The following is a 27,437-nucleotide window of genomic DNA, read 5'->3' as shown; positions in this document are numbered from 1 at the left end:
TAAACTGTTAGAAGCATTCCCTTTAAAATTAGGAACAAGATAAAGATGCCCATTATTGTCGCTTCTGCTTAACATTATACTGGAGTCCTAGTCTTCCTATAAGAACAAGATTTAAAAATACAAAATTTGATGTGAAAAAAAGTAAAAACTTCATTCTTCATTAGTGACACAGACAAGACCTAATAACTATAAATTACTAGAAATAATGAGAGTTTAGCAAGATAGCTGTACATACAATACAGAAGAATCAAATGTATTTCAAGATACCAACACGAATAATTAGGAAAAATAATTTTTAGGACTTCTAAGTTCTAAGGAAACTAGAAATACATGTAATAAAACATGTATAAGACCTTAATCAAGTTTTCATATCCTTCATAAAAAGAAGTTAAAGACCTAGATAAATGGAGAGATTACCCTGTTCAGGATAAGAATACCTATTATCATAAATATATGCCAATTCTCCTCAGATCAACTTATAGATTCAATATGATTCCAATCAAAACCAAAACAAGGACATTAATAAATTTGATAAGCTGATTCCAAGTTACATAGAAGAGCAAAGACTAAAGCATAATTAAGACATTCCTGGGGCCGGCCCGGGGGCTGAGTGGTTAAGTTCGCACCTCCGCTTCAGCAGCCCAGGGTTTCGCCAGTTTGGATCAGGCCATGCTGAGGAGGCGTCCCACATAGCTCAACCAGAAGGATCTACAACTAGAAAATACAACTACTTACTGGGAGGCTTTGGAGAGAAGAAGAAAAAAAATAGAAGACTGGCAACAGATGTTAGCTCAGATGCCAATCTTTAAAAACAACCAAAGATACAAAAATACCTTTGGAAAAAAAGAGACACTCCTGAAGATGACTAAGGGTGAAAAAGGGAGAGAAGTTTTCCACCAGACATCAACTCTTATTATAAAATAATTATGATAATATAGTAATGGCACATGACCAGACAAAATGGTCAGTGGAACAAAATAAAGAGCCTAGAATGAGACCCATGCATATATGAAAGGCATTTCTTTTAAAACATAAAAGAAGCTGCAAATAATAGGAAAATCGAGTATTCAATAAATAAAGTTACAAGCATTGGTATCTACATAGAAAAATAGAAAAGGGATCTCTACCTCACATATGCACAAAAATTAATTCCCAGTGGATTAAACACAAATATGAAAGACAAAACTTGAGAGACAGAGAGAGAGAGTATGTGTGTGTGTGTAGAGAAAGGAAAGGATATTCTAAAACAAGACTTAAAAAGTGCTACATAAAATCAAAGGTGAATGAATTCAACCACATTATAACTAAGGCATATAGGGGCCTGCCCGGTGGCGCAGTGGTTAAGTGCACACGTTCTGCTTCTCGGCGGCCTGGGGTTCACCGGTTCGGATCCTGGGTGTGGACGCGGCATTGCTTGGCACACCATGCTGTGGTAGCCGTCCCACATATGAAGTAGAGGAAGATGGGCACGGATGTAGCTCAGGGCCAGGCTTCCTCAGCAAAAAGAGGAGGACTGGCAGCAGTTAGCTCAGGGCTAATCTTCCTCAAAAAAAAACAACAAAAAAAACTGAGGCATATAAAAAAAAGTCAAGACACAAGATGGGAAAGGGCATCTGCAACACATAACCAACAAAAGTTCCTATCTTCAAATAGACATGTAGGATCTTTACATGGCAGAGATAGACAGACAACCCAACCAAAAAACTGGACAACAGGAATTTCACAGGAAAGGAAACATGAGTGGAAATAAATAAATGAAAGGATATTCAATCCCAGTGATCAGGGAAACATGATTTAACCCCTCAATGACATACTATTTTATATTACTAAATTGGCAAAACTAAGATGTCTGACAACACCAAGTGTTGCCCAGAATATGGATCAGGGGAATTTTTACACACACTGATGAAGGGAGTATAACCGGAACCACCACTTTCAAAACCCATTTGGCATTCTCTGGTGCAGGTGCAGCATACATACTGTAACATCCAGCAATCCCGCTTTTAAGGACACGCCTTTGGGAAACTCCCATATATCCACATATACAAGAACGTTCACGGTAGCATTGTTCTTAACAGCAAAAAACTGGGAAAGCTCCAATTTCCATTGAGAATAAACTGTGCTATATTCACAAAAGGGACTATTGTACAACAATGAAAGAGAATGAACCACAACTACGTGCAATAACACAGATAATCTTAGAAATAAAACACTCAGTGAAAATGCAAGTTGGCCACATTCTATATTTTTATAAAGTTCAAAATTAAAGAAACTTAGCGATAGAGTATTAAGCGAATCAAACACAAGTAATAATTTTTTAAAAAATTCAAGGACAGAATAAGCAAAATTTAGAATAGTGATTCTTTCCATGGGGAGGCAGGAAAACAGGACAGGGAAGCAGCACACAGGTACAGGAAAGAGTACTGCTAGTGTTCTAGACAGAGACTGGCAAACGACAGCCCTTGTACCAAAACAGCCTGCTAACTCAATTGTAAAATAAAGCTTTATTGAAAACACAACCAGGTCCATTGATTGACACGTTGTCTCTGGCTGCTTTCTTGCTACAACAGCAGAGCTGAGCAGTTGTATGGCACAGAAAGCCTAAAACACTTACTATGTGGTCCATTACAAAAGTTTCCAATTCCAGTTCTAGACACAAAGCTGGGCAGGATGTTCATGATGTTATGTTTCATACCTTACATATACATCTTATGTGTCTTCTTTTTCATATGTAATACTTCTGTATTCTTTTAGATATCTAATAGTACATTTAAAAATTTCATAGTGGCTCGTTATTTTGTTTCTTTTATTACTAGTTAGGGCAAACTTTCTCCGTATCTGTTCACCAGCTGATTTCCTTTTCAGTGAACTCTCTACTATAGGCCTTTATCTTAGAATGCAGTCACTCCTCATAAGCAAATCAACATGCTATCCTTACGTGTACTGTGATCACTGAAATATTTTATCCAGTTTGTTCGCCTTTTTTTAAATATGCATAAGATTATTATGTATTCAAATCTGTGACACGTTTCCTTGACAATTTCTTTTATTCCTTCTAATTGTAAAGAGTCCTTCCCTAATTCCAAAGGTCTAATAAAATTAACTTTTTCCCCATGCCTTAATGTTTATAACTTAACTTTGTAATCTACCTAGAATTTATTTATGGCTCATAATCTACATGAGATTTTTCTCTAAATAGCAACATGCACTTCTTATCTCCACTGACTCCCATCCCATCTTAAATAACTGATCAATCATTAGATCTCTTGACATCAAAAAATGTAAGAAGTTTTTTAATCCATCCTACCTAAGTAAATGGTAGCAATCTCCACCTAAATACTCTCATACTCTACAGCCTCCTCAGGATGGCGCCAGAGCATGGCCTGTAGCAGCTTTAAAAAGGGATTAATCCCCATATCACACATTGAGTAGTGGCTTAATATATGATAAAGGTGACATTTCAACCAGTGGGGGAAAGTTGGACTATTCAATAAATACTGTTGGAACAAATGGGTAGCCATTAGGAAAATGAGTTGGATCCAAATTGGATGATAAATTATAATGTGAAAACTGAAAACATAAAATTTCAAGGAAATTAATTAATTTTTTAAAAAAGTTATAAAAGGTTCCCTAAAATTACAAAACATTAGGGAGCTAAAAAATACATAAACCTTTGCAGAGCTAATAAGCATTCTTCACGATTAATCCTCCTAACGATTACAGTTCCTTAAATAGACACACAGGGCAGACTATCAATACCAAGTGAAGTAAAAGAAATTTTTAATTTTCAAATTTTTCCTTTTAAAAACATACATTTTTAAACATATATACATACACTTTAAATGTACATTTTTAAATAAATAGGATTATACAACATATGCCACTTTGCAATCTTTTTACATTTAATAACATGTCATGGACATCTTCCTATGTAAATACAGATAGGTCCATCTACCTACCTTATCCTTTTAAATGGCTGCATTTTATCCCTTTGTGCAGATGCCTCATAATTTAACCAATTCCTCAAAAACACATATTCAGGTTGTTTCCAATTATTCTCGATTACAATAATGTTACAGTAGTATATATCCTTGTCCATACATTTCTATCTACTTATTTGGATAGTTCCTTAGGATAATTTCCTAAAAATGAGATAGTGGATCAAAGGATGTGAACATTTTAAATTTTGATACTGTCACATAAAGACTATAAGAATTTATACCAATACATTTTCCCTTCATTGCTTATTGTGATGCTACAAATATTTTCATGAGTATATACTGACCATTTGTGTTTCTTTCTTTGGGACTTGCCTTTTCAAGTAAGAAAGGAAGATTTTAACGTGTAAATATGTTTTAAAGTTTAATCATGGATGAGAGAAACAGTGCATAATTATGAGACTAAAGGTTACCCATATAGAATTTGTTCCCTATTTTATAAATATAATAAATATGAAACTTAGCATATTTAATATTTAGTAAGAAACCATTCATAATCTGTAAACATATACACTGGGTTGGACAGTGTCCCCTTAAAATGCACATCCTCCTGGAATCTCAGAATGTGACCTTATTTGGAAACAGAGTCTTTACAGATGTAATTAGTTAAGTTGAGACCATACTGGATTCAGGGACCTAAATCCAAAAAGTAGTGTCCTTCTAAGAAGAGAGAACACACAGAAATAGATACACACAGAGAAGGTGGCCATGTGACAACAGAGACAGAGATTGGAGCAATGAAACTACAGGCCAAGGAATGACAAGGATTGCTGGTAACCACCCGAAGCTAAGAGAGAAGCATGGGAGGGACTCTCCGTCAGAGCCTCCAGAGGGAACCAGCCCTGCTGACGCCCGCCCGGTTTGCGGTACTTTGTTACAGCGGTCCTAGGAAACTCACATGACATGCATATTCAAAAGCGATACAAAATTTCAAAAGTCGGGGCTACAGAACTTTAAAAAACTATTCCTATTTCCTGGAATGACATGATAAAAGTGAATTTTAAAACAGAGCGTCTTGAAATATTAAAATGCTTGAAAATATGGAGGAAGGCCACTTTGTACGTTTATGTCCGATAACCTGAGAGCAGCCTGGGGCGAGAGGAAAGGCAGGAGTCACTCTCACTAACCCTCTCCTAAACGTCCACATCTAAGAATGTCACTCAGCATCTGCCCTACCAGTGAGGAACAAAGCAGAGCTTAGGTTTGGTGAAAGTATGTCTAATAATGGAGTGTTCGAACCTGAAACGAACACATCACCTACGCACTCAACTTTCTCTCCATACTCAGCTCAGAGGAGCAACTCCTTTTCAGGGAAAAGGTTCTAGCTCCAGTGCTGCCTAAGCACACATCTCCCTAAGGCCAGCCCTCAAACTTGGATTTTTTTTTTTCTTTGAGGAAGATTAGCCCTGAGCTAACATCTGCTGCCAACCCTCCTCTTTTTGCTGAGAAAGACTGGCCCTGAGCTAACATCTGTGCCCATCTTCCTCTACTTTATATGTGGGACGCCTACCACAGCATGGCTTGCCAAGCAGTGCCATGTCTGCACCTGGGATCCAAACCAGCGAACCCCAAGCCGCCAAGCGGAACGTGCGCACTTAACTGCTGCGCCATCGGGCCGCCCTCGAACTTGGATTTTTGAACTGCCACCTGACAGGCTTTGGAAGTTTCCTGCTCAGGAAACCTGCCAACCACATAAAAATATCATACAAGTGACTAATAGAAGGTAAAGGTAAGTCCCTCACACTCGGTTTCTTTTGTAATATTAAGACCAGCTGGTCTTAAGTTGATTTACTTACGTAAATCTTAAGTTGAACAAGTATATTAACTTTCTTGGATCTAACTTGCTTGGATTAACTGAGTCAAATAAACTGAAAATGGTGCGTTTTATGTCTAATATGAAGCTATGAAAAACTTCCACTTCAAGAGGCAAGTTCTCCTGGTAACTAAACAGCAGAGACCCCCTAAACGACTTCCCCAACGTAACAGAAGAACTTCTACTTCAGCACAGTATGCCTTAGGGGTAAGAAGGATCTGGATGGGAATCTGCCCCACCGCTTACTAGCTGAGTACTTGGAGCAAGTCACTTAACTTCCTGAGCCTAACAGCTGCATGGAATTAAGCATGAAAGTAACTAGCACAGTGTTGGTGCCATGGGCTGAATGTTTGTGTCTCCCAAAAAATTCCTATGTTGCAATCCTAACCCCAAGGTGACGGTATTAGCATAGGTGGGGCCTCTGGGAGGTGCTTAGGTCAAGAGGGTGAAGCCCTCAGGAATGGGATTAGTGCTCCATAAAACCCCACAGAGCTCCCTGGCCCCTTCCACCACATGAGGACACAACCAGAAGTCTGAGACCAGGAAAAGGACCCTCACCCAACCATGCAGGCACTCTCCAGTCTCCAGTCTTCAGAACTATGAGAAATAAATTTCTGTTGTTGATAAGCTGCCAGTCTGTGGTATTTTCTTAGAGCAGCCCAAACAGACTGACAGCTGGGAACACTACTGGGCCTCTAAAAATGGCAGCTCTTATTATTTCTACTTTACCGGGAACCTGAGAAACTCAGATAAGTTCACAAACAAAAGTGCTTAGAGTTCAACATATGTGTAAACTGAGGGCTAGCCATTAAATGACTCAAGGTCTCGATGAATAAGGAACAAAAATAAGGTAATGGAACCCAAGAGTCCCAACTCTGATTTCTCCAAGCTAGCATCTAGTCAGCACTTCCTGCTATTAACACACCACCCAGCATCAGGTTTTGCTTTAAAAACAAACAGCCGTGCCATGAATCATGTTACCTGTCTGTGGCAAGTTAATTTTACTTGATAAATATTAGCTGACTAATGTTTAGCCTTCCTTTATTTAGCACTTTTATCTCTTGTAAATCAGTAATCATGTCTCTTAGAAAGATCATTAATGGATATCACCACCACCATTTCAGATGGAGAAACTAAGGTAAACTAATTCTGACAGTTGCAGTAAGGCGGAGCAAAAACGGAACTAGACTCTAAATGCTGTTCTAAGAGAACACGCTGTTTCTCTTAAGCACTCACTAGGTTCACAACTGACATTTTCTGGTCGCTATTTAATTCCAGAGACCAAATCACACATTTAAAATAATGTCATCTGTAACACACCTTTCAACTTCCCATCAAAGTCAGGGCTTGTGGCCACCTCGAGTCCTGGATGTGGTAGGAGAAAACAGGTGACACTGGAGAAACATGAGTGAATGTGATTTCGGACGTTCTGAATTTCTTCATGTTGATGTTCTTTCACCTGCCAAAGAGACCAACAATTTACAAAAGACCATTTGTTGCTCTTCACTAGGAACCACTAGTATAGGACAAAGGAAAGAAGAGTTCCCAGCTCTGATGGATCACAGTGGCCTGTCTTATGTCCAATGAGAAACCTTAGAACCCCAGGTAGCAATAAATGCATAAATCTGATTAACCGTGGCTTGACTCCTATAGCTACCAAAGAACAGGTACTCAAGAGTTCCTTAAAAAAGAGTATTGCACAATAGTTAGGAAGAACACAGAAAGGTTTGTGGACATGAAGGAGGATCTAACCAGTTAGCAGTGACTGACAAAGGACTCCTGTGTTTTAATTTTGGAGAACAGGCTAAGCCTGTTTATATCCACCCCAAAACAAATCAGAATTTTGAATAAGAGTAACAGAACTAAAGTTCCGAATTTGACATTCTAAATGCACATATAGAAGCTGGTGTAAAACATGGAATGGAAATTACAATCAGAGCTTGGACTTTTGCCCAGGGTTCTTCTCTACAGTCCCTGTGCATTATATACCCAGGATCTTTAATCTTACCATGAATTATAATAGTGTGGGCTAATATTCATAAGCATTTAAACACACTTAAAATAATTTTCCATAATCTGCTTTAAATACAACAACTAAAGGCCAATGAGAAAGTTATCACTACTTTTAGGTAATCCCCCAGAAGATTATATTCCTACTTACTTGTAGACGCTTATCCAAAAATGACATTCCTCCCTGTAGTCCATAGTTGTATTCATAAGGGAAACTCCAGTCTCGAACCAAAAACATTAGTGTCTATTTAGGAAAAAAGCAGAGCATCTTACAGTGTTGCATAAATGCATTTCAAAATACCAAGTGAAATACTTCTTTGCATAATGCCAGCTTCTTCAAAGGGGGCAAGAAAATGTGCTGAAGGATGTTATCTATTCTGTACCAGCTTAGAAACCTTAAAAACACAAGAACAACACGGATATGCCAAATGTGAGGTCTGCATATTCTATCTGCTATTCTTGTTCCCACGGATAATAGGAACAGAAAGAAGAGGTTGATGGGAAAATGTTAAATTGAAGTCTCTGCTCTAAAGGCAAGTAGGAGAAACGGGGAAAGGAGAAGAAGACAACATGGTACAGGCTGATCATAGAATCAGACCTACTTGTAACGGGGGGAAGGAAAAGAAAACTAAATTAAATAATACTTAAAGGTCCTCTCATCTTACTGAGGTTATTGTGCATTCTCATCATCATGAAACAATCAGCTAAAGAAGGGGTCAGCAAACTCTCTGTAAAGGGCCAGAGAGTGAGTATTTCAGGCTGTCGTAGAAGAAGTGGCCATGGACAATTCAAATGAAAACAGCTGTGTTCCAATAAAACTTTAGCTATGGACTCTGACATTTCGATTTCATGCAACTTACACATTATGAAATACTATTCCTCTTTTTTATTTTTTCCAACCATTTAAAAATATAAAAACCATTCCTAACTCACAGGTTATATAAAAACAGGCAGCTGGCCAGATTTGGCCTGTGGGCTATAGTTCACTGATCTCTCAACTAAAACAAACATATGAATTACATTTATAGTTAACATTCTACCTGGAAGGGTTTTTGGAAAATTTCATCCATCGCCAGACGACCATATTCTGTGAAGAGCTTTAAAAAAGAAGAGTTATGATTTGTAAGGCAAAATTACTTAAAATATTTCTATGGCTATTCTTCAACAAAGAATTCATTTAACAGACTGAATACTACTTGTATGAGACCAAAGTTATATAGTTTCAAAAGCACACAGGAACTATGAACCTTAAAGTAATCTTGGTGGTTCTTCTCCCTCACATGCCGCAGGCCGACTCATTAGCAAACCCAGAATCTGAGCACTCAGCTTCCTCACTCACAGCTTCCTCCCGGCTTGGACACTGCAGCAGCTTCCTAACTGGGCTCCCCTTCTCAGTCCCCGCCCCCAGGGACTATTCTCAATACAGCAGCCTCAGTGGCTTCGTCATAAATAAGGTTAGCTAGGTCACTTCACGCCTCTGCTCACAACCCCAGCCTCACTCAGTATAACAGCCAGTCCTCACCGGGATTGAGCCACACTGGCCCTCCCGGCTGCTCCTCAGACATGCTGAGCACACTGCTGCCTCAGGGCTTTGTTCTGATCCCTCCTTCAGCCCGCAGTGTTCTTCCCCCAAATATGCACAATCAGCTCCCTCACTTCTTAAGGTCTTTACTCAGAGGGCTCCTTCTCAATGAAGCCTTCCAGGCCATCTGCCTAACAAGATTACAACTCTCCATACAGTATTTCCTACCTCATGTCTCTTTTTTATTTTACTCCTTAACCCATCTCACTATCCAGCACACTATACCTTTACTTATCTTGACAAGCGTCTGTCTTCACTGCTAGCCTGTAAATTCCATGAGGGCAGGAATGTTCGTCTGTTTTGTGCACCTCCAGCAGTAAGAAGAGCCCTGGGCCCGTGATATGTATGCCATTCAAACGACTGAATGAACAAATTCTTTTTTTTTTTTTTGAGGAAGATTAGCCCTGAGCTAATTACTGCCAATCCTCCTCTTTTTGCTGAGGAAGACTGGCCCTGAGCTCACATCTGTGCCCATCTTCCTCTACTTTATACGTGGGACACCTACCACAACATGGCTTTTGCCAAGCGGTGCCATGTCCACACCCAGGATACGAACCGGCGAACCCTGGGCCTCCGAGAAGCAGAACATGCAAACTTAACCCCTGTGCCACTGGGCCGGCCCCTGAATGAACGAATTCTTTAAGGTTAAGGTTTATACACACATTTACCTCTGTCTCTTCATGAAGCCTTACTAAAAGTATTGCAAAACAAAGTTTAAAAGTTATAAACTCACAGGACAAAGAGGATGAGAAATGATATGACAGCAGAGAAGAGTTATTAAAAATACTCCGGGAGGAAAACAGACAAATGAGAAAGAAGTGTCTGGTTTGGGCTTTCTCTGCTCTGCTAAGAAATCCGCAAGAGGCAGGAGCCATCAAGAAATTAGCAGATTCTCTGAAAGGCTCAGAAATTAGAGCCCCAGTCACCTTGAAGGAGGGGGTGAGGGAGAGGGCTGAAAACTAAGAAATGGTTGAATGTCTCTGGAGAGAGCACCCACACTCCCAGATCCTGCGCCCTCCCCCGCTCCAATCCTCTTCCTGCCCCACAGAGATGGGACATGTACCCTCTGGAGAGGGTAAAGCAACAAGAATTTAGACTTTGACGCCAAACTCAGCTGAGGACAGGAGTAAGTCCCCTACCTTACCGGAAATGGGTACTTACGTCACAGTTTACCTACTGAACAGTGACACTCCTTAGCCCTCTCACCCTGCTGGAGCCACCCTAAGCTTCCACCCACCCAGGCAGGAGGTTAAAGAATCCTCTGAGGAAATTGACAGCCCAAGAATAACAGTCTAGAAAAGAAGACATTAGGGGTTGCAACAAAATAGCTAAATAATCCTGCCCAATCACCTCACGGTTATCCAAACCAGTACACAAGGCCCACCCTCTCACCAAAGCTCCCAGGTGGGTTTTCAAGGGCTCACTCTTAAACACAGTCAAAACCAGGCCTTTGGGAAAAGCTTCCAGCAGGAAAGAGAGAAGCTCAAGTCCTTCAGTTCTAGAAAACCATCTTATATTATTCCTCTTATAGTTTCTTTCTCTCATTTCTCATTTACCAAAACACCTGTTATTAACATGTTAAACCTCTCCTGAATTAATCCTCAAATTTTCCTTTTTTTATGTGTCTTCCGTTCTGTCTCTCCTCCATCACTCCATCTTCTCTTCCCCCCTTCTCCCTTCTCTCCCCTCCCCCCCACCCTGCCCCCCTCTCTCTTCTCTTCCCTATCTCTCTGCTTCACTCCCCCTCTTCCCAATTTCTTTTAATTTTTTTAATTTTCTTTTTTTTTTTTTTGAGGAAGATTAGCCCAGAGCTAACATCTGCTGCCAATCCTCCTCTTTTTGCTGAGGAAGACTGGCCCTGAGCTAACATCCATGCCCATCCTCCTCTACTTTATATGTGGGACACCTACCACAGCATGGCTTGCCAAGCGGTGCCATGTCTGTACCCGGGATCTGAACTGGCAAACCCCAGGCAGCCAAAGCAGAATGTGCACACTTAACAGCTGTGCCACTGGGCGGGCCTCCCAATTTCTACTCTTTGTCTTTTCATTCAATCTGCTAGGGAAATTTTTTCCAATTTATCTTCTAACTCCTCCTCTACTGAATTTTCCATTTTTGCTGTTATAGTTTTAATTTCCAGGAGCTCTTTTTTTGTTTTCTGAAGGCGGCTTTTTAACAGCATCCTGTTATTTCTTGGTTACAACAGTTGCAACATCTTATCTTTCTGAGAATACGAGTTTACAAAGAATGAAGAAAAAGCTCACAGTAAGATACATTACCATGAAAATTCATGCGAAGAATAAGATCTTAAGCTTCTGAGAGAAACAAAAAGGTCACACAAAGGATCAGGAGTCAGATGGTGTGGGACTTCAGCAGCAACAGTGGAAGCTAGAAGGCAATGAATGAAGCAATGCCTTCAAGTCTAAAAGAAAATTATTCCATCCTATAATTCTAGGATAAAATTTAAATATTCTCAGACTTACAAGGCCTCAAAAAAGTTACCTCCTATGCAAGCTTTCTATACTTTCTCAGGAAGCTACTGGAGAATGCATAGGAATAAGGAGAGAATAAACAAATAAAAGATCAAATGGGATCCAACTGATCCAAGGAATTGAAAAGCAATTGCCAGGGTGATGACTGTGCACCAGGCTGAGAAGAGGCCGTCCCAACTAGAGGAGAAGACAGCAGCAGGAGGGACGCCTCCCCAGGGAAAATGAAACAGGACCTGAAGTGATGAGACCATGCTAAGAAGGGTTAGCAGCCTATCCTCTGCGGATGCGTTAGTGATAAGCACATAGAACACTAAACTAATGAAAAAGGTGACAAAGATAATTAATTACAAGAAATGCAATCATAGTTCACAATGAGCCTCAGTTATGAAGAATAAAGATCTCTGTAGGTTTATTCTAATATTTATTTATTCCAATATTTTTAATATTTTGTTGCGAATGTTTTCATTACATTTTTAAACTGGTTAATGTTGGTAGATAGGAAAGTCTATTGATTTCTGTATTTCTATTTTGTGATGGTTATCTAATTATTTTTTTCATTCTAAATAGTTTTCCACTTGATTCTTGTGGATTTCCAGACACACAAGAATAGCATTTTCCTCTTTTTTAATGCAATTTCTGGCTCCACCATCAATCACCCTTGTCAAGCGAGACAAGTCCTCCAGCCATTAGGCCCAGTGGCCAGCCTCTATAGAGAATAAATCCACCACACCTACCATCCCCATTTTCACCAACCAATGCCCTAACTGTAGCCCCATCCCTCCCCCCAGCTACTCGGCCTAAGGCACTGGCACCTCATCCACATAATACTCCAGACCTCCCTTCCCCCACACCAGACACTTCCACTGTATCTTCTGCAATTTCAGATGCACATTGAACACTGCCCAAAATTTCCAGCTGCTTCTCTGAGCATTTCTTCTACCTCCTTGCTTTAACTAAAACCTGAGGGCACAATTTTCCCTGTAGATATCTCAAGTAGTGGCTACTATTCTCTCAAACCCCTTGTGTCTCCGGATCGAGAGCTGGGTTGGTGAATTCCTCGCTTCAGTTTATCACTTCTAAGCCTTGATTCTCCGTCCCCTTGTAAAAAGCCTGCTCCTTTAGGATTCTTGCCATTCTGTAGAACCTCTTCCCCCTATTCCTTACTGCTGTCCCTCTACTAACCATGTGGTCACTCCCTCTCATCCATCGAGGACTCTGGCCCTGTCCCAGTCTTCATCAAAGCAGGCACTTCCATTCACTCCCTGCCTCAGCCAAGAACCTAAGAGGAGTAGAGGGAAGATGCTTTTCCTCCTCTGCAGTAGGACATGATTAAAAGAATCAGGAAAGCTTGATGTTGAAACGATTATGAGAAAGACACGCTTAAACATATCTTGGGTTTGAGGAACCAGAGGATGGTGGAGCTCTTGAGAACAGCATCATAGGAGAATTCTGTAACTGCATCATAATTTCCTTACCACTTGGTATGGGTTGAATTGTGTTCCTCCTATCCCCCAAAAGTATGCTGAAGTCCTAATCCCTGGTACCTGTGAATGTGACCTTATTAGAAATAGTCTTCACAGATGTAATCAAGTTAAGATGAGGTCATTAGAATGGGCCCTAATCCAATGACTGATGTCCTTATAAGAAGAAATAACAGATACACAGGAAGAACGCAATGTGAAGACACAGAAGGACGACAGCCACGTGAAGACAGAGGGAGAGCCTGAAGTGCTACAACTGCAAGCCACGGAATGCCAGATTGCCGGCAAACCACGAGAAGCAGGAAAGAAGCAAGATTGCCGGCAAACCACGAGAAGCAGGAAAGAAGCAAGGAACGGTTCTCTCCCACAGGCTGCAGAGAGACGGCCCTTCCCCACTTGATTTCTGACCTCTAGGCTCCGGAAGTGTGAGACAATAAATCTCTGTTGTTTTAAGGCCCCAGTGTGTGGTACTGTTGCTGCAGTCCTAATACACCATCCATGCCTATTCATTTATGTCTCTCTCTCACTGACCGAACTATAAAATCCATAAAGACAAGAATCATGTCTATCTACAGCACTGGGTCCACTGCCTCACACAAGGCAGGCATTCCAAAAAATACGCAAGAGGAAGGAGCTTAGAGAATAATAAGTTTCAGGTGAAAAGGTGTCAAGCTCAAGTTTTGATGAAAATGTTTTAAGGAGCAACAGCTCTCAACCACTGAATCATGGCACTGGTGTAGAACCATCAATTATGAAGTACAAGGAATGCTAGGAGTAACATTAAAGGCAAAAGTTTAGGAATTATTTTGTTTTTTTTTAAATGAATATAAATTAGAACTAATTCAAGGCTAATCCCTATGAGAAATGAAAGCCTCACTCTCTCACATTCTGATGTTTTCTTGAATGTCAGTGGGGGAAGTGGAATTCCGACTCTGCAATACCCACGGAAGAGTGTTTTACAGAAAAACATAAGAACTGCTGCTATGGAGAACAGAAGACCATGACTAATAATAGCAGTAGTAACAGTAGTGAGAAATAATGGGCAGCAGTTACTAAGCACATACTATTGTTCCAGGCACATTAATGTATTTCACCTCACCTGGATTACTGCAATAGCTTCATAACCAGTCTCACTGAATGCTGGCTTGCCCCCCTAAAAATCCATTCTAAACACAGCAGCCAGAGGGATCCTTTTACAATACGTCACATAACATCACTCCTCTGCTCACAACACGGCTCCCATCTCACCGAGAAGAAAAGCTCAAGTCCTTACAAAGGCCCCACATCACCAGGACCTCAGTGCCCCTCTGACTGCATCACCTAGCCTCCTCCTGTCACAGCCCCCAAGCCCACCCACTGGCCTCCCTGCTGGTCCTTGATCCTGCCAAGCACACTCTACCTCAAGGTCTTTCTTCCTGCTCTTCCCTCTCCTATAACATTTTTCCTCTAAGAAGTGTCCACAGAGCTTACTCACCCACTTTCTTCTGTTCCCTGCTCAACTCGGTAAGGCCTCCCCTGACCACCCCAGCTCCACCCCAGCAACAGATACCACGTAGGATTACCATGAATGCAAAACCTTCCTCCATATTTCAATCTTTTGCTAAAACTACTCAATTGTAAAGTTTTTCTTAGTCTTAAAACTTTTAAACAATATATTATGATGTTAAATTTTTTATGAGGAACATATACCTGTAGCTGTTGAAGATCATCTTCCTGAATGTTCTGGGACAAATTATAAATCTAGAAAACAAAAATCCAGATTGATACTACTCGAGCTTATTTAAAACAAATTCCAAATATGCCAAATTGAATTGATACTACTCGAGCTTATTTAAAACAAATTCCAAATGAGCCAAATTGAACAGAAGCTTTATAGAATTAAAGGTCTGCATATAAGAACATGAGGTCTATTCAAACAGTAATATTATATCTTTCAGAAAACTGCATATATAAAGTTGAAATCACGAAATTCTTCCCCTACAGTTTAAAATATAGCTTTCCTAAATTCTTGTCTAATCTACACCTCCTATAATTGATGTAATTTATTTTATTGTTTTTGAGGACGATTAGCCCTAAGCTAACATGTGCCGACAATCCTCCTCTTTTTGCTGAGGAAGACTGGCCCTGAGCTAACATCCATGCCCATCTTCCTCTACTTTTTATATGTGGGACACCTGCCACAGCATGGCTTGACAAGCAGTGCAAAGGTCCATACCCGGGATCTGAACTGGAGAACCCCAGGCGGCCAAAGTGGAATGTGTGAACTTCACTGCTGTGCCACAGGGCTGGCCCCATAATTGATGTAATTTAAATTCTCATTTTTCAGACTTTTCTTGGAGCGTTTTACATATATTTATGACCAAAGCAGAAAAACAGGTTAGGTTCCTTCTTGAGCTTAACATGTACCTATAGTGTAACAAGAACATTTATATATCATCATAGAAATTCTGACAACAGAACAATAGCTGAAACTAGATGGATTCCCTTTATCGTATCTCCTCTGCACACTTTTCTTTTGGTCCATGGTTTTACCTGAACAGAACTAGTCATGGTGCTGAGAGCAAAGATGGTAGCACAGTCTTTCACGGTGGACTGGCTGTCAAATGCCCCTTGGGTATCCATCAGAACAACTGCAACCTAAAAAAAGGAAAATAAGAACAAAATATGCTAAAGTGAGATGGGGAAAATGTAAAGGAGAGATTGAAAAGCACAGGTGACATTGAAATGAAGCTTGAGCACCTGTTCTGTAGGTTCTATCAGAAAAGCACAATTATTAGCTGCCTTGTTTGGACCAGTGAACTTTGCTGGAGAAGATTAACTACTCTGACCTGGTGAGAAGATACAAAACAGAGGGGCACAGAGCAATATGGAAGGAGGGGAATATTGCCCGCCTCCAACTAAAACAGCCAAATGTTGAGGCCAATCAGCTCACTCACCCAGCCAGTCATTCACATGTTTTTGTTGTTGAATTGGTGAGGATATGGATAATTTAACAAATTGCAACCCACATACACTGCTGATGGGAACGTAAAATGGTATCTGGAGGCTTTGGAAAACACTCTGGCAGTTGCTCAAGTGATTAAACATGGAGTTACAGTATAATCTGATATATACCAGGAGAAATGAAAACACGTCTGCCCAAAAACTTGTACATAAATGTTCCCAGCAGCATTACGCATAACAGCCAGAAAAGTGAAAATAACCCAAATGTCCATCAACCAATGAATAAGCAAAATGTGGTATATCCATCCATTGGAATATTATTCATCAACAAAAAGGAATAAAGTACCAAAACATACTACAACATGAGTGGACCTTGAAAATATCATGCTAAGTGAAAGAAGCCAGACATACAAGAACATACGGTATAATCCCACGAACAGGCAAATCTACGGAGAACGAAAGTAGATTAGTGACTGCCCAGACCTGAGGGTTAGAGACTGGGAAGCGACTTCCAATGGGAACAGAGTTGTTTTATGAGGTGAGAAAAATGTCCCAAAATTAGATTTTGGTGATGATTATACAAATCTGACACTTAAAAATCATTAATTGTACACTTTAAATGTACAATTTATATATCTTTAACACTCTCTATATATATATCTTAATAAAGATGGTTTTTTAAAAGAGAAAAAAATTACTGAAAGCATCTACCACACACTACCAGAAATGCAGAGAGAGAATAACACAGAAAAACAGAACTGAAATGAAAGTCACAGGGTCTTGTTGTAATGCCAACTCTAAGAGCAGCCAGCTATGTTACCAACAGCAAACCCTTAACTCAGAGTCCATTTTCGGCATCTCTGAAATGAAAAGATTGGACTTCCACTTCCAGTCAAAATGGAGTAACAGAGACTAGCTTTACCCTCCCACCTAAAACCAAAAAATAACAAACAAAATATATGAAACAACAGTTTTCAAGACACTGGACATCAGGTAACAAAGGATAATGATCCTTGAGAGAAAGGAAACAGATGCAGTGAGCCCTGCGGTCGTCCCAGCTTACTAGCCAAGCACAGGGAGGGGAAGCCAGGCAGAGGCCAATGGATTTCAAGTTGAGGGGACAGAGCTGAGAGTCAGGGAGACCAAAGCAACTGGAGTTCCCAGGTGGAACAGTTGAGAGGAGAGAGCTGCCCAAAGAACCCCAGGGATCTGCAGACGGTCACCATCGAGTGTTCAGCTGAGTACTGACCAGCACACGTGCATGAGGAAACTACCTGAGGCTGGACAGAGAACATTCAGAAGGTTTAGAGGATGAGGACCCAGTGCTCAAAGAAGGCCAGGAATAGTGTCGTCCCCTCCAGCCAGACTGCAAAGAACCCATAATCTGCGGGGCACTGGGGAGAGTACTCAGAAGAGTCTCGCCTCAGTAGTGAGGAATAGGTAGCTCTAGTTAAATACTGCTCTGGGCCCACTGAAGAGAACTTAAAAGCAAGACCAGAAAGGATCTAAGTTTCCAAATTTCTTTACATCCCAAAACGAGCTCCACATTTTATAGGAATACAAAAATATCCAGCATCCAACAAGGTATAATTCACACATCTGGCATCCAATCACAACTCTGCAGGCAGACAAAGCAGGAAAATATGACCCAAATGAGGAGAAAGATCGATCAGAACTAATGCAGAACTGACACAGATGTTAAAACTAACAGAAAACAACTTTAAAACAGTACTCTGTATAACTGTGCTCCATATATTCAAGAAATTAGGTCGTGACACAAAGAAGACCTAAAGTGAACCTTCAGAGATGAAAATCACAATGTCTGAAAGGAAACACACTGGATGGGATTAATAGCAGATCATAAAGATTAGTGAACCTGAAAACAGCAATAGAAATTTACCAAAAGGAAGCAGAGAGAAAAATAAAAATTTTTAAAAAGTGAACAGAGCATCAGTGAGTTATGGGACAACTTCAAGCGGCCTGACATACAGGTAATAGGAGTCCCCAAGGGGAATAAGGGACAAAAAAATATTAGAAGAAACAATGGCCCGCCAAAACTCCAAATTTGATCAAACTTGTAGATTCAAGAAGCTGAAGAAAATCCAAACACAAGCAACATGAAGAGAACTACAACAAGACACATTATAATCAAATTACTCAAAAAAAAAAAAAATGATAAACAGAAAATCTTAAAAGCAACCAGACAAAAAAAAAGACATGTTAGGCACACAAGAACAAAGATAAGGATGACAGATTTCTCATCTGGAAACAAAACTGGCAAAAAGGCAGGAGAGCAACATCTTTAAAGCACTGGAAAAAAAAAGAAACCTGTCAGCCTAGAATTCTATTCCTAGCATAAATATTTTCAAAAACAAAGGCAAAATAAAGACTTTTCAGCTATAAAAAAGCTAAAAGAATTCACCAGCAGACCAGCACTACATGAAGTATTAAAGGAAGTCCTTTAGGCAGAGAGAAAAATGGACACAGAAATATGGACATGAAGAAATGAAAAGTTAATGGTAACTACACGGGTAAATGGTTTTTTCTTATTATTTAAATATCTTTAAAAGATAACTGTTTCGACTGTTTAAACAAAAATAGAAACGATATTATTAAAGTAAAATATGTGACAACAGCACAAAAGCTGGGAGGAAAGAAACGGAATGTCAATTATATCTCAACAGAATTGTGAAAAAATTAAAAGGTTGGATAAAATAATATCTAAAGATCCTTCCATGAAAAAGTTCCCAATGTTATATTTCAATGTTATAACTCCTGAATTTCCTAGATTCTCTTTCATTAAAAAAAGGTGCAATAACATCCCCATATTGCTACACATTTTTCTGTGTATCTATGCATTATGCATTAAAAAAAATTAAGCGTTTTCCAATACACCTTTCTCCTGAAACCTCACTAAAAATAAGAGAGAAATAAAATATAAAAAGAATATGGAAATGTATAAGGAAAAAAATAGAAGACATGAAAACAGGAATCAAGAGTTGTGCGCCACCTCTCCAGCTGCCCAAATACTGAATGACTTAGCATTCAGGAAAAGGCTGAACCTGCACACCCTGAAGGGAGGATCTGAAACCTCAAGCTCTAGAAAGACTCAAAAATGAGAGGCACAAACAGCTGTGAAGGAATGCTTTAGGATGGGGCTAAAGACACAAGGAATGGGTTAGAGTCTGTTTAAGAAACAGTGATACCCACAAACCCCCTCTTCACACAACCTGCCCCTCCTGATCCTGACAAAGAAATCTGGGGAGAGGCTCTATGGCTGTGGCTAGGCACGGACGAGATGGGGTAAGATGCACTACTGATAGCAGGGGGTGTGCGGGGTGAAAGCTCACCTCCTGAAATGTGAGGTCCCCTAGTGCCCTTTCCCTGCTCAGCTCCCAGAATGACGGCAGCCAGGTCTAGGTCACCCACACAGGAGGAAGAAAGTAAGGAAGAAGTAACATCTACAACCACTGAGAGCATTAGCCTCTGAGGAGTGAAAATGAGCAGAGGGAGGAATGGGGCACATGACAGCTACTTTTTGTTAGAAATTTTATATTACTATCTGATCTTTTAAACTGTATTCATGCATTATTTTTAAACCATGAACTTATACCATTTTGATAAAAATATTTTTAACTGGATTATTAGCATATACATTAAAGTTCTCATTTTGCTGTTTTTTTAATTTCTCTTTTTCTTCCTTACCTTCTTCCCACCTGGCTTCTCCACAGTGAAAACTTCACTCCAGATCTGAATCCCAGTGGTTTCCGGGTCAGAGCCTCCTCTCCATGAAAATCCTGTTAACGGTTCTTCAGGCTCACCCAGCCAATTTGAACGGCCACCTTCCTTCTACAGGAAAAATAAGAAATTTCCAGTAAATCTTAAATGTTGAGTAATTTTACACATCAAGGATAATCCACAAGCTTATTTTGCTCTTCTAGACATAAAAGTCTCCTTTTCTAATTTGAAATGAAATAACTCTACCTTACCTGGAAATATAAGTATCGTAGCATGAAGTCCAGAAAGAAAGACTTGCCCTTTCGGAAGGCACCAGCCACTGACACCACCACCACATCGAGGTCTCGGATGTGGTCCTGCAAGAGGATGCTGGCCAAGGCTTTCTCTTCTAGCTCAAAGGAATGTTGCTCTTTGTGAACCAAAACAACCTGCACTGGACCAGGCTTTCCACTCTCCATGGCATCACCTATGTTGTTATAGACAAAAAAAGTAGTTTCAAATATTTTTTAAACACATATTTTTGAACACAGGAAGAGAAAAATCTTCTTAAACAGGGCACAAAAGCACTAATCATAAAAGAAAAATGACAGGGGCCAGCCCGGTGGCACAGCGGTTAAGTTCGCACGTTCCACTTCAGAGGCCCAGGGTTCGCTGGTTCGGATTCTGGGTGTGGACATGGCACCGCTTGGCATGCCATGCTGTGGTAGGCATCCCACATATAAAGTAGAGGAAGATAGGCACAGATATTGGCTCAGGGCCAGGCTTCTTCAGCAAAAAAGAGGAGGACTGGCAGTAGTTAGCTCAGGGCTAATCTTCCTCAAAAAAAAAAAGAAAAGAAAAATGACAAATCAGACGACTAAAATTAAGAATTTTTGTTCATTAAAAGACACCATTAGGGCCTGGCCCCATGGCCTAGTGGTTAAGTTTGGTGCACTCCGCTTCAGCAGCCTGGGGTGCACAGGTTCAGATCCTGGGGACGGACCTACACCACTCATCAGCCATGCTATGGCAGCAACCCACATATAAATTAGAGAAAGACTGGCAAAAGTGTTAGCTCAGAGTTAATCTTCCTCAGGAAAAGGAAAAAAAAAGACACCAATAAGAGAGTAAAAACGCAAGCCTCGGGCTAGGAGAAAATACATACAACACTTACATCCAGAGGATTCATATCTAGAATCCACATAAAAATCCGTAAGAAAAAAATAAATATCCCAATTTTAAAAACAGTAATGGGCAAAAGACTGAACAGGCACTTCACAAAAAAAGGATATCCAAATGGTCAATAATCATATGAAAAGGTGCTTCCATACCATTACTTATCAAAGAAATGTAAATTGAAACCATAAAGAAACACTACTACCTGCCCATCAGAATGACTAAAATTTAAAAGACTGACACTATCCACTGTGGGAGAGGCTGTACACACAGAATTCTCATACATTCTGATGGGACTATAACCACTTTGGGAAACTGTGGCAGTATCTCCTAAAACTAAACATACCTATGATCCAGCAAATCCATTCCTAGGTATGTACCTAAAAGACATAAATGCTTACATCCACTAAAAGACATACATACAAGAATGTTTCCATCAGCTTTATTCAAAATAGTGCAGAACTGTAAAGAACCCAAACATCCACCAACAGTAGAAAGGGTGCCTGCCACCGCTAGGCTTTTTACACACATTACTTTATTCAATCCTCAGAACAATCCTACGAGGTAAATGATACTGCCCTTTTTTAAAAATAAGGAAACCAAGGCTTACAAAAATTAAGCATCTTGCCCAACAGGTCCTGGAGAAAAGCCTGAAAAGATCTTTAGGTGGCTACATTTTGCAGATCACTTTTTTTTTTTTTGAGGAAGATTAGCCCTGAGCTAACATCTGTTGCCAGTCCTCCTCCTTTTGCTGAGGAAGACTGGGCCTGAGCTAACATCCATGCCCATCTTCCTCTACTTTATACGTGGGACGCCTGCCACAGCATGGCTTGCCAAGCTGTGCCATGTCTGCACACGGAATCCGAACCAGTGAACCCTGGGCCGCCGAAGCGGAACGTGCGAACTTAACCACTGCGCCACCAGGCCAGTCCCCAGATCACTCTTAATAACTTAATCCAAGTTACAGAGGCAATTAATTCTTTAGCTCAAAATTAAGCCTAATTAGTAGTTTCCCTACCAGAGTAGAAAGCACAAAGATTAATTCTTTGAAATTCAGAGCCACTTAATAGCCACAGATTTATGGAAAATTTATTAAAAAACTAGTAGGGTCTAAGGAACGAGGCAAAGGACTATTTCCTTAATGTGAGTACGAACCACTGCTATGAAAGGAGATGTTTGTAGGTAGCTAAAAGTACATTTTTTTATTTTAATAATTATATATTTTAATGTACATTAGGAAACAAAACCATGTTTTAATAGATTATTGCGTAGAAGGGGGCTAAGTTTAAAAGTGAATCAATTTAGGGGCTGGCCCCGTGGCCGAGTGGTTAAGTTCGCGCGCTCCGCTGCAGGCGGCCCAGTGTTTCGTTGGTTCGAATCCTGGGCGCGGACATGGCACTGCTCATCAAACCATGCTGAGGCAGCATCATGCCACAACTAGAAGGACCCACAACGAAGAATATACAACTATGTACCGGGGGGCTTTGGGGAGCAAAAGGAAAAAATAAAATCTTTAAAAAAAAAAAAAAGTGAATCAATTTACAGTAAACTGAAGGACAAATACTAAGTAAGACACAGCACAGGTAGGCAGAGACGGCCAAAAATCACAAACGGTCCCCAAATTATTTTCGTCTCTTACTTTAGATACACAGCAGGCAAAGCAGACAGAAGAGCCTGACTGCCAGACTCCACCCTTTCAGCTATGGGAACTGCTGCTCTCTTCTTATACTTAGAATATCAGAGAGCAACAAAAGGGTTCTTGCCACTTTTTAATTTTTTGCAGACTATTGGAAAACAAGTTATAAATATAGGTTAAATGACACACTATCATTATAGTAAATGTATACTAAGACTTTTCTTTCCCATCATTGCTTGATAAAAGGGAAACATTTCTGGGGCCGGCCCAGTGGTGCAGCAGTTAAGTGCGCACGTTCAGCTTCAGCAGCCCAGGGTTCGCCGGTTTGGGTCCGAGTGCGGACATGGCACCGCTCGGCAAGCCATGCTGTGGCAGGCGTCCCACGTATAAACTAGAGAAAGATGGACACGGATGTTAGCTCAGGGCCAGTCTTCCTAAGCAAAAAGAGGACTGGCAGCAGATGTTAGCTCAGGGCTAGTCTTCTTCTCCAAAAAAAGGGGAAACATTTCTGTCAATAATCTCTTACCGTTCTTCTTACTAGCACAACAGCAGATGAATCCAGCACCTAAAGACCTTCGAGCTTTCCTATGGAAGAACTAGTGAGAACAATTTATTCAGACCTTATGGATAAGCCACAGTGTTAAGTACTGAGCAGCACTCATGACAGTACCAAACAAAGACCCTGAGATGGCTGGGTGCTCCCCCAAATACTTGTTTTCCCCTTCTTCTATGGCAATAGATGGTTAGCTGGGCATATAACTACCCAAAAGAAATACATTTCCAACCCAATCTTGTAGCTAGGGTATCACCTAGAGACCAAGTTCTGACCAGAAATGACACAGCAACTTCCAGGTCATGCATTTTCCCCCTTCCTGCTGGCTGGCTGTAGAAGTGGGAGCCAGTCATCCGGGACCAGGCCCTCAAGGGCAACACCCCAGGAATGTTGGAGCAACCAGAGAGGTCGGGCCTAGGCCTTCGTGTAGCAGAACCACCATGCTGGCTCACTTTTACATGAAAGAACAAAAAATGTCTACCCTGTTTAAATCACTTACTTGGAGGCTCTGTCAGATACAGCCAAACCTAGTAGGCCATACAACAGCCCCCCAGGACTTGACAACTAAATTCATCATACTGGCTCTTTCAATTTCATCTATTTCACTATTAAAGTTTACTGAGCAGTGTGAATGTACTGACACACAGAAGGCACACAACAAACCACTGCAAAAAGAATGAATGAGGGGCCGGCCCCGTGGCCGAGTGGTTAAGTTCGTGCGCTCTGCTCCGGCGGCCCAGGGTTTCGCCAGTTCAGATCCTGGGCGGGGACACGGCACTGCTCTTCAAGCCATGCTGAGGCGGCGTCCCACGTGCCACAACTAGAAGGACCCACAGCTAAAAATACACAACTACATACTGGGTGGGCTTTGGGGAGAAAAAGGAAAAATAAAATCTTTAAAAGAAAAAAAAGAACGAATGATATTTACTGTACTATAGCTGAAGCCCAAGAGCCTAAGGATGCAGGTGGTATCGTCAGAGCAACAGGCATGGAAGGTAAGGTCACACGAGCTACAGACAAGATGGAACAATCCAATGACAAAAACGTATGCAGCTGTGCACAATGAACTGCACTTTAAGAGAAGCTGAAGACCACTGAGGACAGTTAAAAAAAAAAGAAAACAGTGATAAAGCCTTCGCTCATCTCTTCCTCTCTTTCTGCCTACAGCACAGTGAATAGGAAGAGGACCAGGCTATGTTTAGTTGAGGGAGCTGGGGTGATCCTGTATTTCTCTTCACAACAGTATACTGGGCACACCAGATTAAAAATGATCTTATTCCTTTGGTTTGGGTCCACTTAAGAGAAAAATCATTTTGAACTGTACATATCACCAATAATTCAATTTAAACAAATAGAGCTGTTTACTTCTCATCACAATACCTTTGTTTCTCACTTCCTAATACAACAGGACTATATTACCGATCTTCCAAATAAAAAGTTTTATTTCCACTCACTCCTTTCTAAATAAATGTCACGTAAAAGTCCTTTGCTGATTTATCCTCACATCTCAGACCCCCTAATCCCTTAGACCCTTAATCAAAACCTTATAGGGCCCTCTCCATTAGGCCATGCCACCTTCCGGCCTTTCTTGCCTGTTAGGTTGATCATCCAAGTCACCATCCGCAAGTGTTGCTTTGATGATGTCACCTCCTCCCTCAGGGCTAAACTCCTTCATTACAGTTCATAAACATATCGTGACAGCAACGTCATAAAAGGCTATCAAAAACATTTTATGGGGGCCGGCCCGATGGCAAAATGGTTCAAGTTCGTACGCTCTGCTTTGGCAGCCCAGGGTTCACAGCCATGCTGTGGTGGTGTCCCATACACAAAGTAGAGGAAAACTGACATGGATGTTAGCTCAGGGCCCATCTTCCTCACACACATACAAAAACGTTTTACGGACTGACAGCTCAGAGCTAAAATCTCCATCCTATAAGTCAAAGCCTTTCACCATTCTCCCCACTGCCTTAGTTCCTCTAATTCCTTATTCTCCTCATCCTCCCAGGCAAATTTATTCTCAGTGGTCTTTCTACTGGAAGAAAGTTAGGATTCAGGTCCAGCCTTGTCTTGATGCCAAAATTTCAAATGTACACCCTATTCAATCATTTGTTCCCACTGCCTGAAACGCTTCTTCCTCCCAGACTCCAGGCAAACGCTTGCTCATCCTTCAACACTCCCTTGGCCTGATCCCCACCCTACCCTCAGAGCCTATCATTTACGTGGTATACTAAAAAGAAAACGGGCTCTAGAACCAAGAGAGGGCAGAGCTTCAGTCCTTCCCCTCTCCCCCCTAGAATGTAAGCTCCATGAGGGCAGGGATTTTTGTCTCTTTTGTTCAATGCTATATCCCCCAAGATCCCAGCACAGTGACCACACAGAATAGACATTCAATAATTATTTGTGGAATAAACGAATAAACTCCACCACTTAGTCACAACGTGACTATGGACATAGTTCTAACATATTTCTTGTTGCTCCCTGTATTTATAAAACTAATACCCACCCCGAAGCACAGTGTCTGACATTATCAGAGACTCAATAAAGTGGACCTACTTTCCTATTTCCACTAAAACCTTCCATATACTATTATTCCACTCATTATAATGCTCTCACATTGTAGTTACGATTTATCACCCCATGGGGAGCCCCTGGGAAGTAGGGAAACTGTCACATTCAGCCCCAGTATCTAACAAAGGAAGAATAGTTTCCTAGCATTGTGTACACTTAACACAACAGTACGTGTAAAGCACCTCAGTAAAAATCACTTTCTCCCTTTCCCCCTCCCAGTCTCCTTTCCTTCACTGTTAAACTCCTTGAAGAGTATTTCTTCATCACTTATCTGCCCATTCCCTTAGCACCTTGCAATCTGACTTTCCTCCCAACCTGTTGAAACTATTCTCTAGTCTATCAATGACCTCGCTTACCAAATCCAATGGCCCTTTTCTGATTGTCATTCAACCCTATCTCTGTGACAAAATACAACTGCCACTCACTTCTAAAACTTGAAACCTTTGGACTCAGTGACACTGCACATTCCCAGTTCTCTTCCAAGCCGTGTATCACCTCCTTTCACTAGTTCTTTTTCTTCTCGTCAGCCTCCTGTGCTCGCTTCAGTCTTCTGCAGGTCTCATGCACGCCCTCAGAGCTCTTTATTCTTATAATTTCACTATACCTTCTATTTTGGTGATGCAACTTCATTGATTTCTAAGCTGCATTTCAGGTCCAAATGTACAACTGCCTAGGAGACAGACTTGCCCGGACACTGCACCACGTCACTCTCAGGAGGGACATGGAGAAGCACAAGGGCGCAAGAGTCGGGAGACGGGTTCCGGTTCCAGTTCCACCACTACCCTCAGCATGTCTAGACTCCAGTCTCAACAGCGAAATGAGTCAAGATCTAACCTCTAGCTACTCTTCCAGTACTAAGAGTTGAAGTCTCTATTTAGTATCATCAAAATGAACCCTCTCCATTCCTCCACTTCTCTCAAATCACCACCTCTCGGCCTCCACATCTTCCCTGACTCTATCTTACTGTACGCAATATACCACCCAACCCTATCACTTTTTTCTCCCATGATTTAAGCTCCCGTTTTGGCAAAGGCTGTTATTCTAGTGAGGCAGTGTGGGTAGGAGAAAGGCCCTCCCTAACAACCCAGAAAGACCAAGTTCTGGGCCCAGTTTTGCAATGACTGTAACAGCAGGAGTAAATCATTTTACTTCTGTGTGTCTCAGTTTCCTCTACAAACTCAGGCAGTTAGGTGAAGCTATTTTCTGCTTCTAAAATTCAATGACTCTTGAACAATGAAAAATTTCCTGGATCTCTAAATTGCTAAACTTGCTAGGTAACCTATGCATCCCTTGGCTTAATTTAAGTGGTACAGGCCTGGCTAAAGAACAAAATTTATGATGATAAAAACATTAAAGCAACTTGCTCAGTAAGGATCCACACAAAAGATTTTGGGGTTTGGGGTTTTGTTTTGGGGTTTTTTTTCAGGGAAGTTCCCCTAATTGCAGTGAAATTACTCCCACTTCTCAG

At 40.9% G+C, this 27,437-nt stretch overlaps 1 protein-coding gene across 1 annotated transcript in view; it reads right to left on the bottom strand.

Moving 5' to 3' along the window:
- The window catches only part of ATL3 (atlastin GTPase 3), a 44,268-nt gene that overhangs the window by 12,331 nt on the left and 4,500 nt on the right, over nucleotides 1-27,437 (bottom strand). Inside the window, exons 2-8 of the mRNA XM_046643147.1 lie at nucleotides 20,309-20,523; nucleotides 20,025-20,168; nucleotides 15,909-16,013; nucleotides 15,066-15,116; nucleotides 8,862-8,918; nucleotides 7,973-8,065; nucleotides 7,132-7,270 (exon numbers count right to left, since the gene is read on the bottom strand). Coding sequence (XP_046499103.1) covers nucleotides 7,132-7,270; nucleotides 7,973-8,065; nucleotides 8,862-8,918; nucleotides 15,066-15,116; nucleotides 15,909-16,013; nucleotides 20,025-20,168; nucleotides 20,309-20,523 — 804 coding nt within the window. The remainder of the gene's footprint in view (nucleotides 1-7,131; nucleotides 7,271-7,972; nucleotides 8,066-8,861; nucleotides 8,919-15,065; nucleotides 15,117-15,908; nucleotides 16,014-20,024; nucleotides 20,169-20,308; nucleotides 20,524-27,437) is intronic.

The sequence above is a fragment of the Equus quagga genome, chromosome 17, assembly GCF_021613505.1.
Source record: "Equus quagga isolate Etosha38 chromosome 17, UCLA_HA_Equagga_1.0, whole genome shotgun sequence".
NCBI lineage: Eukaryota > Metazoa > Chordata > Mammalia > Perissodactyla > Equidae > Equus > Equus quagga.
Note: the sequence above shows the minus strand (reverse complement) of the source record. Positions and strands in the feature narration are given on the sequence as shown.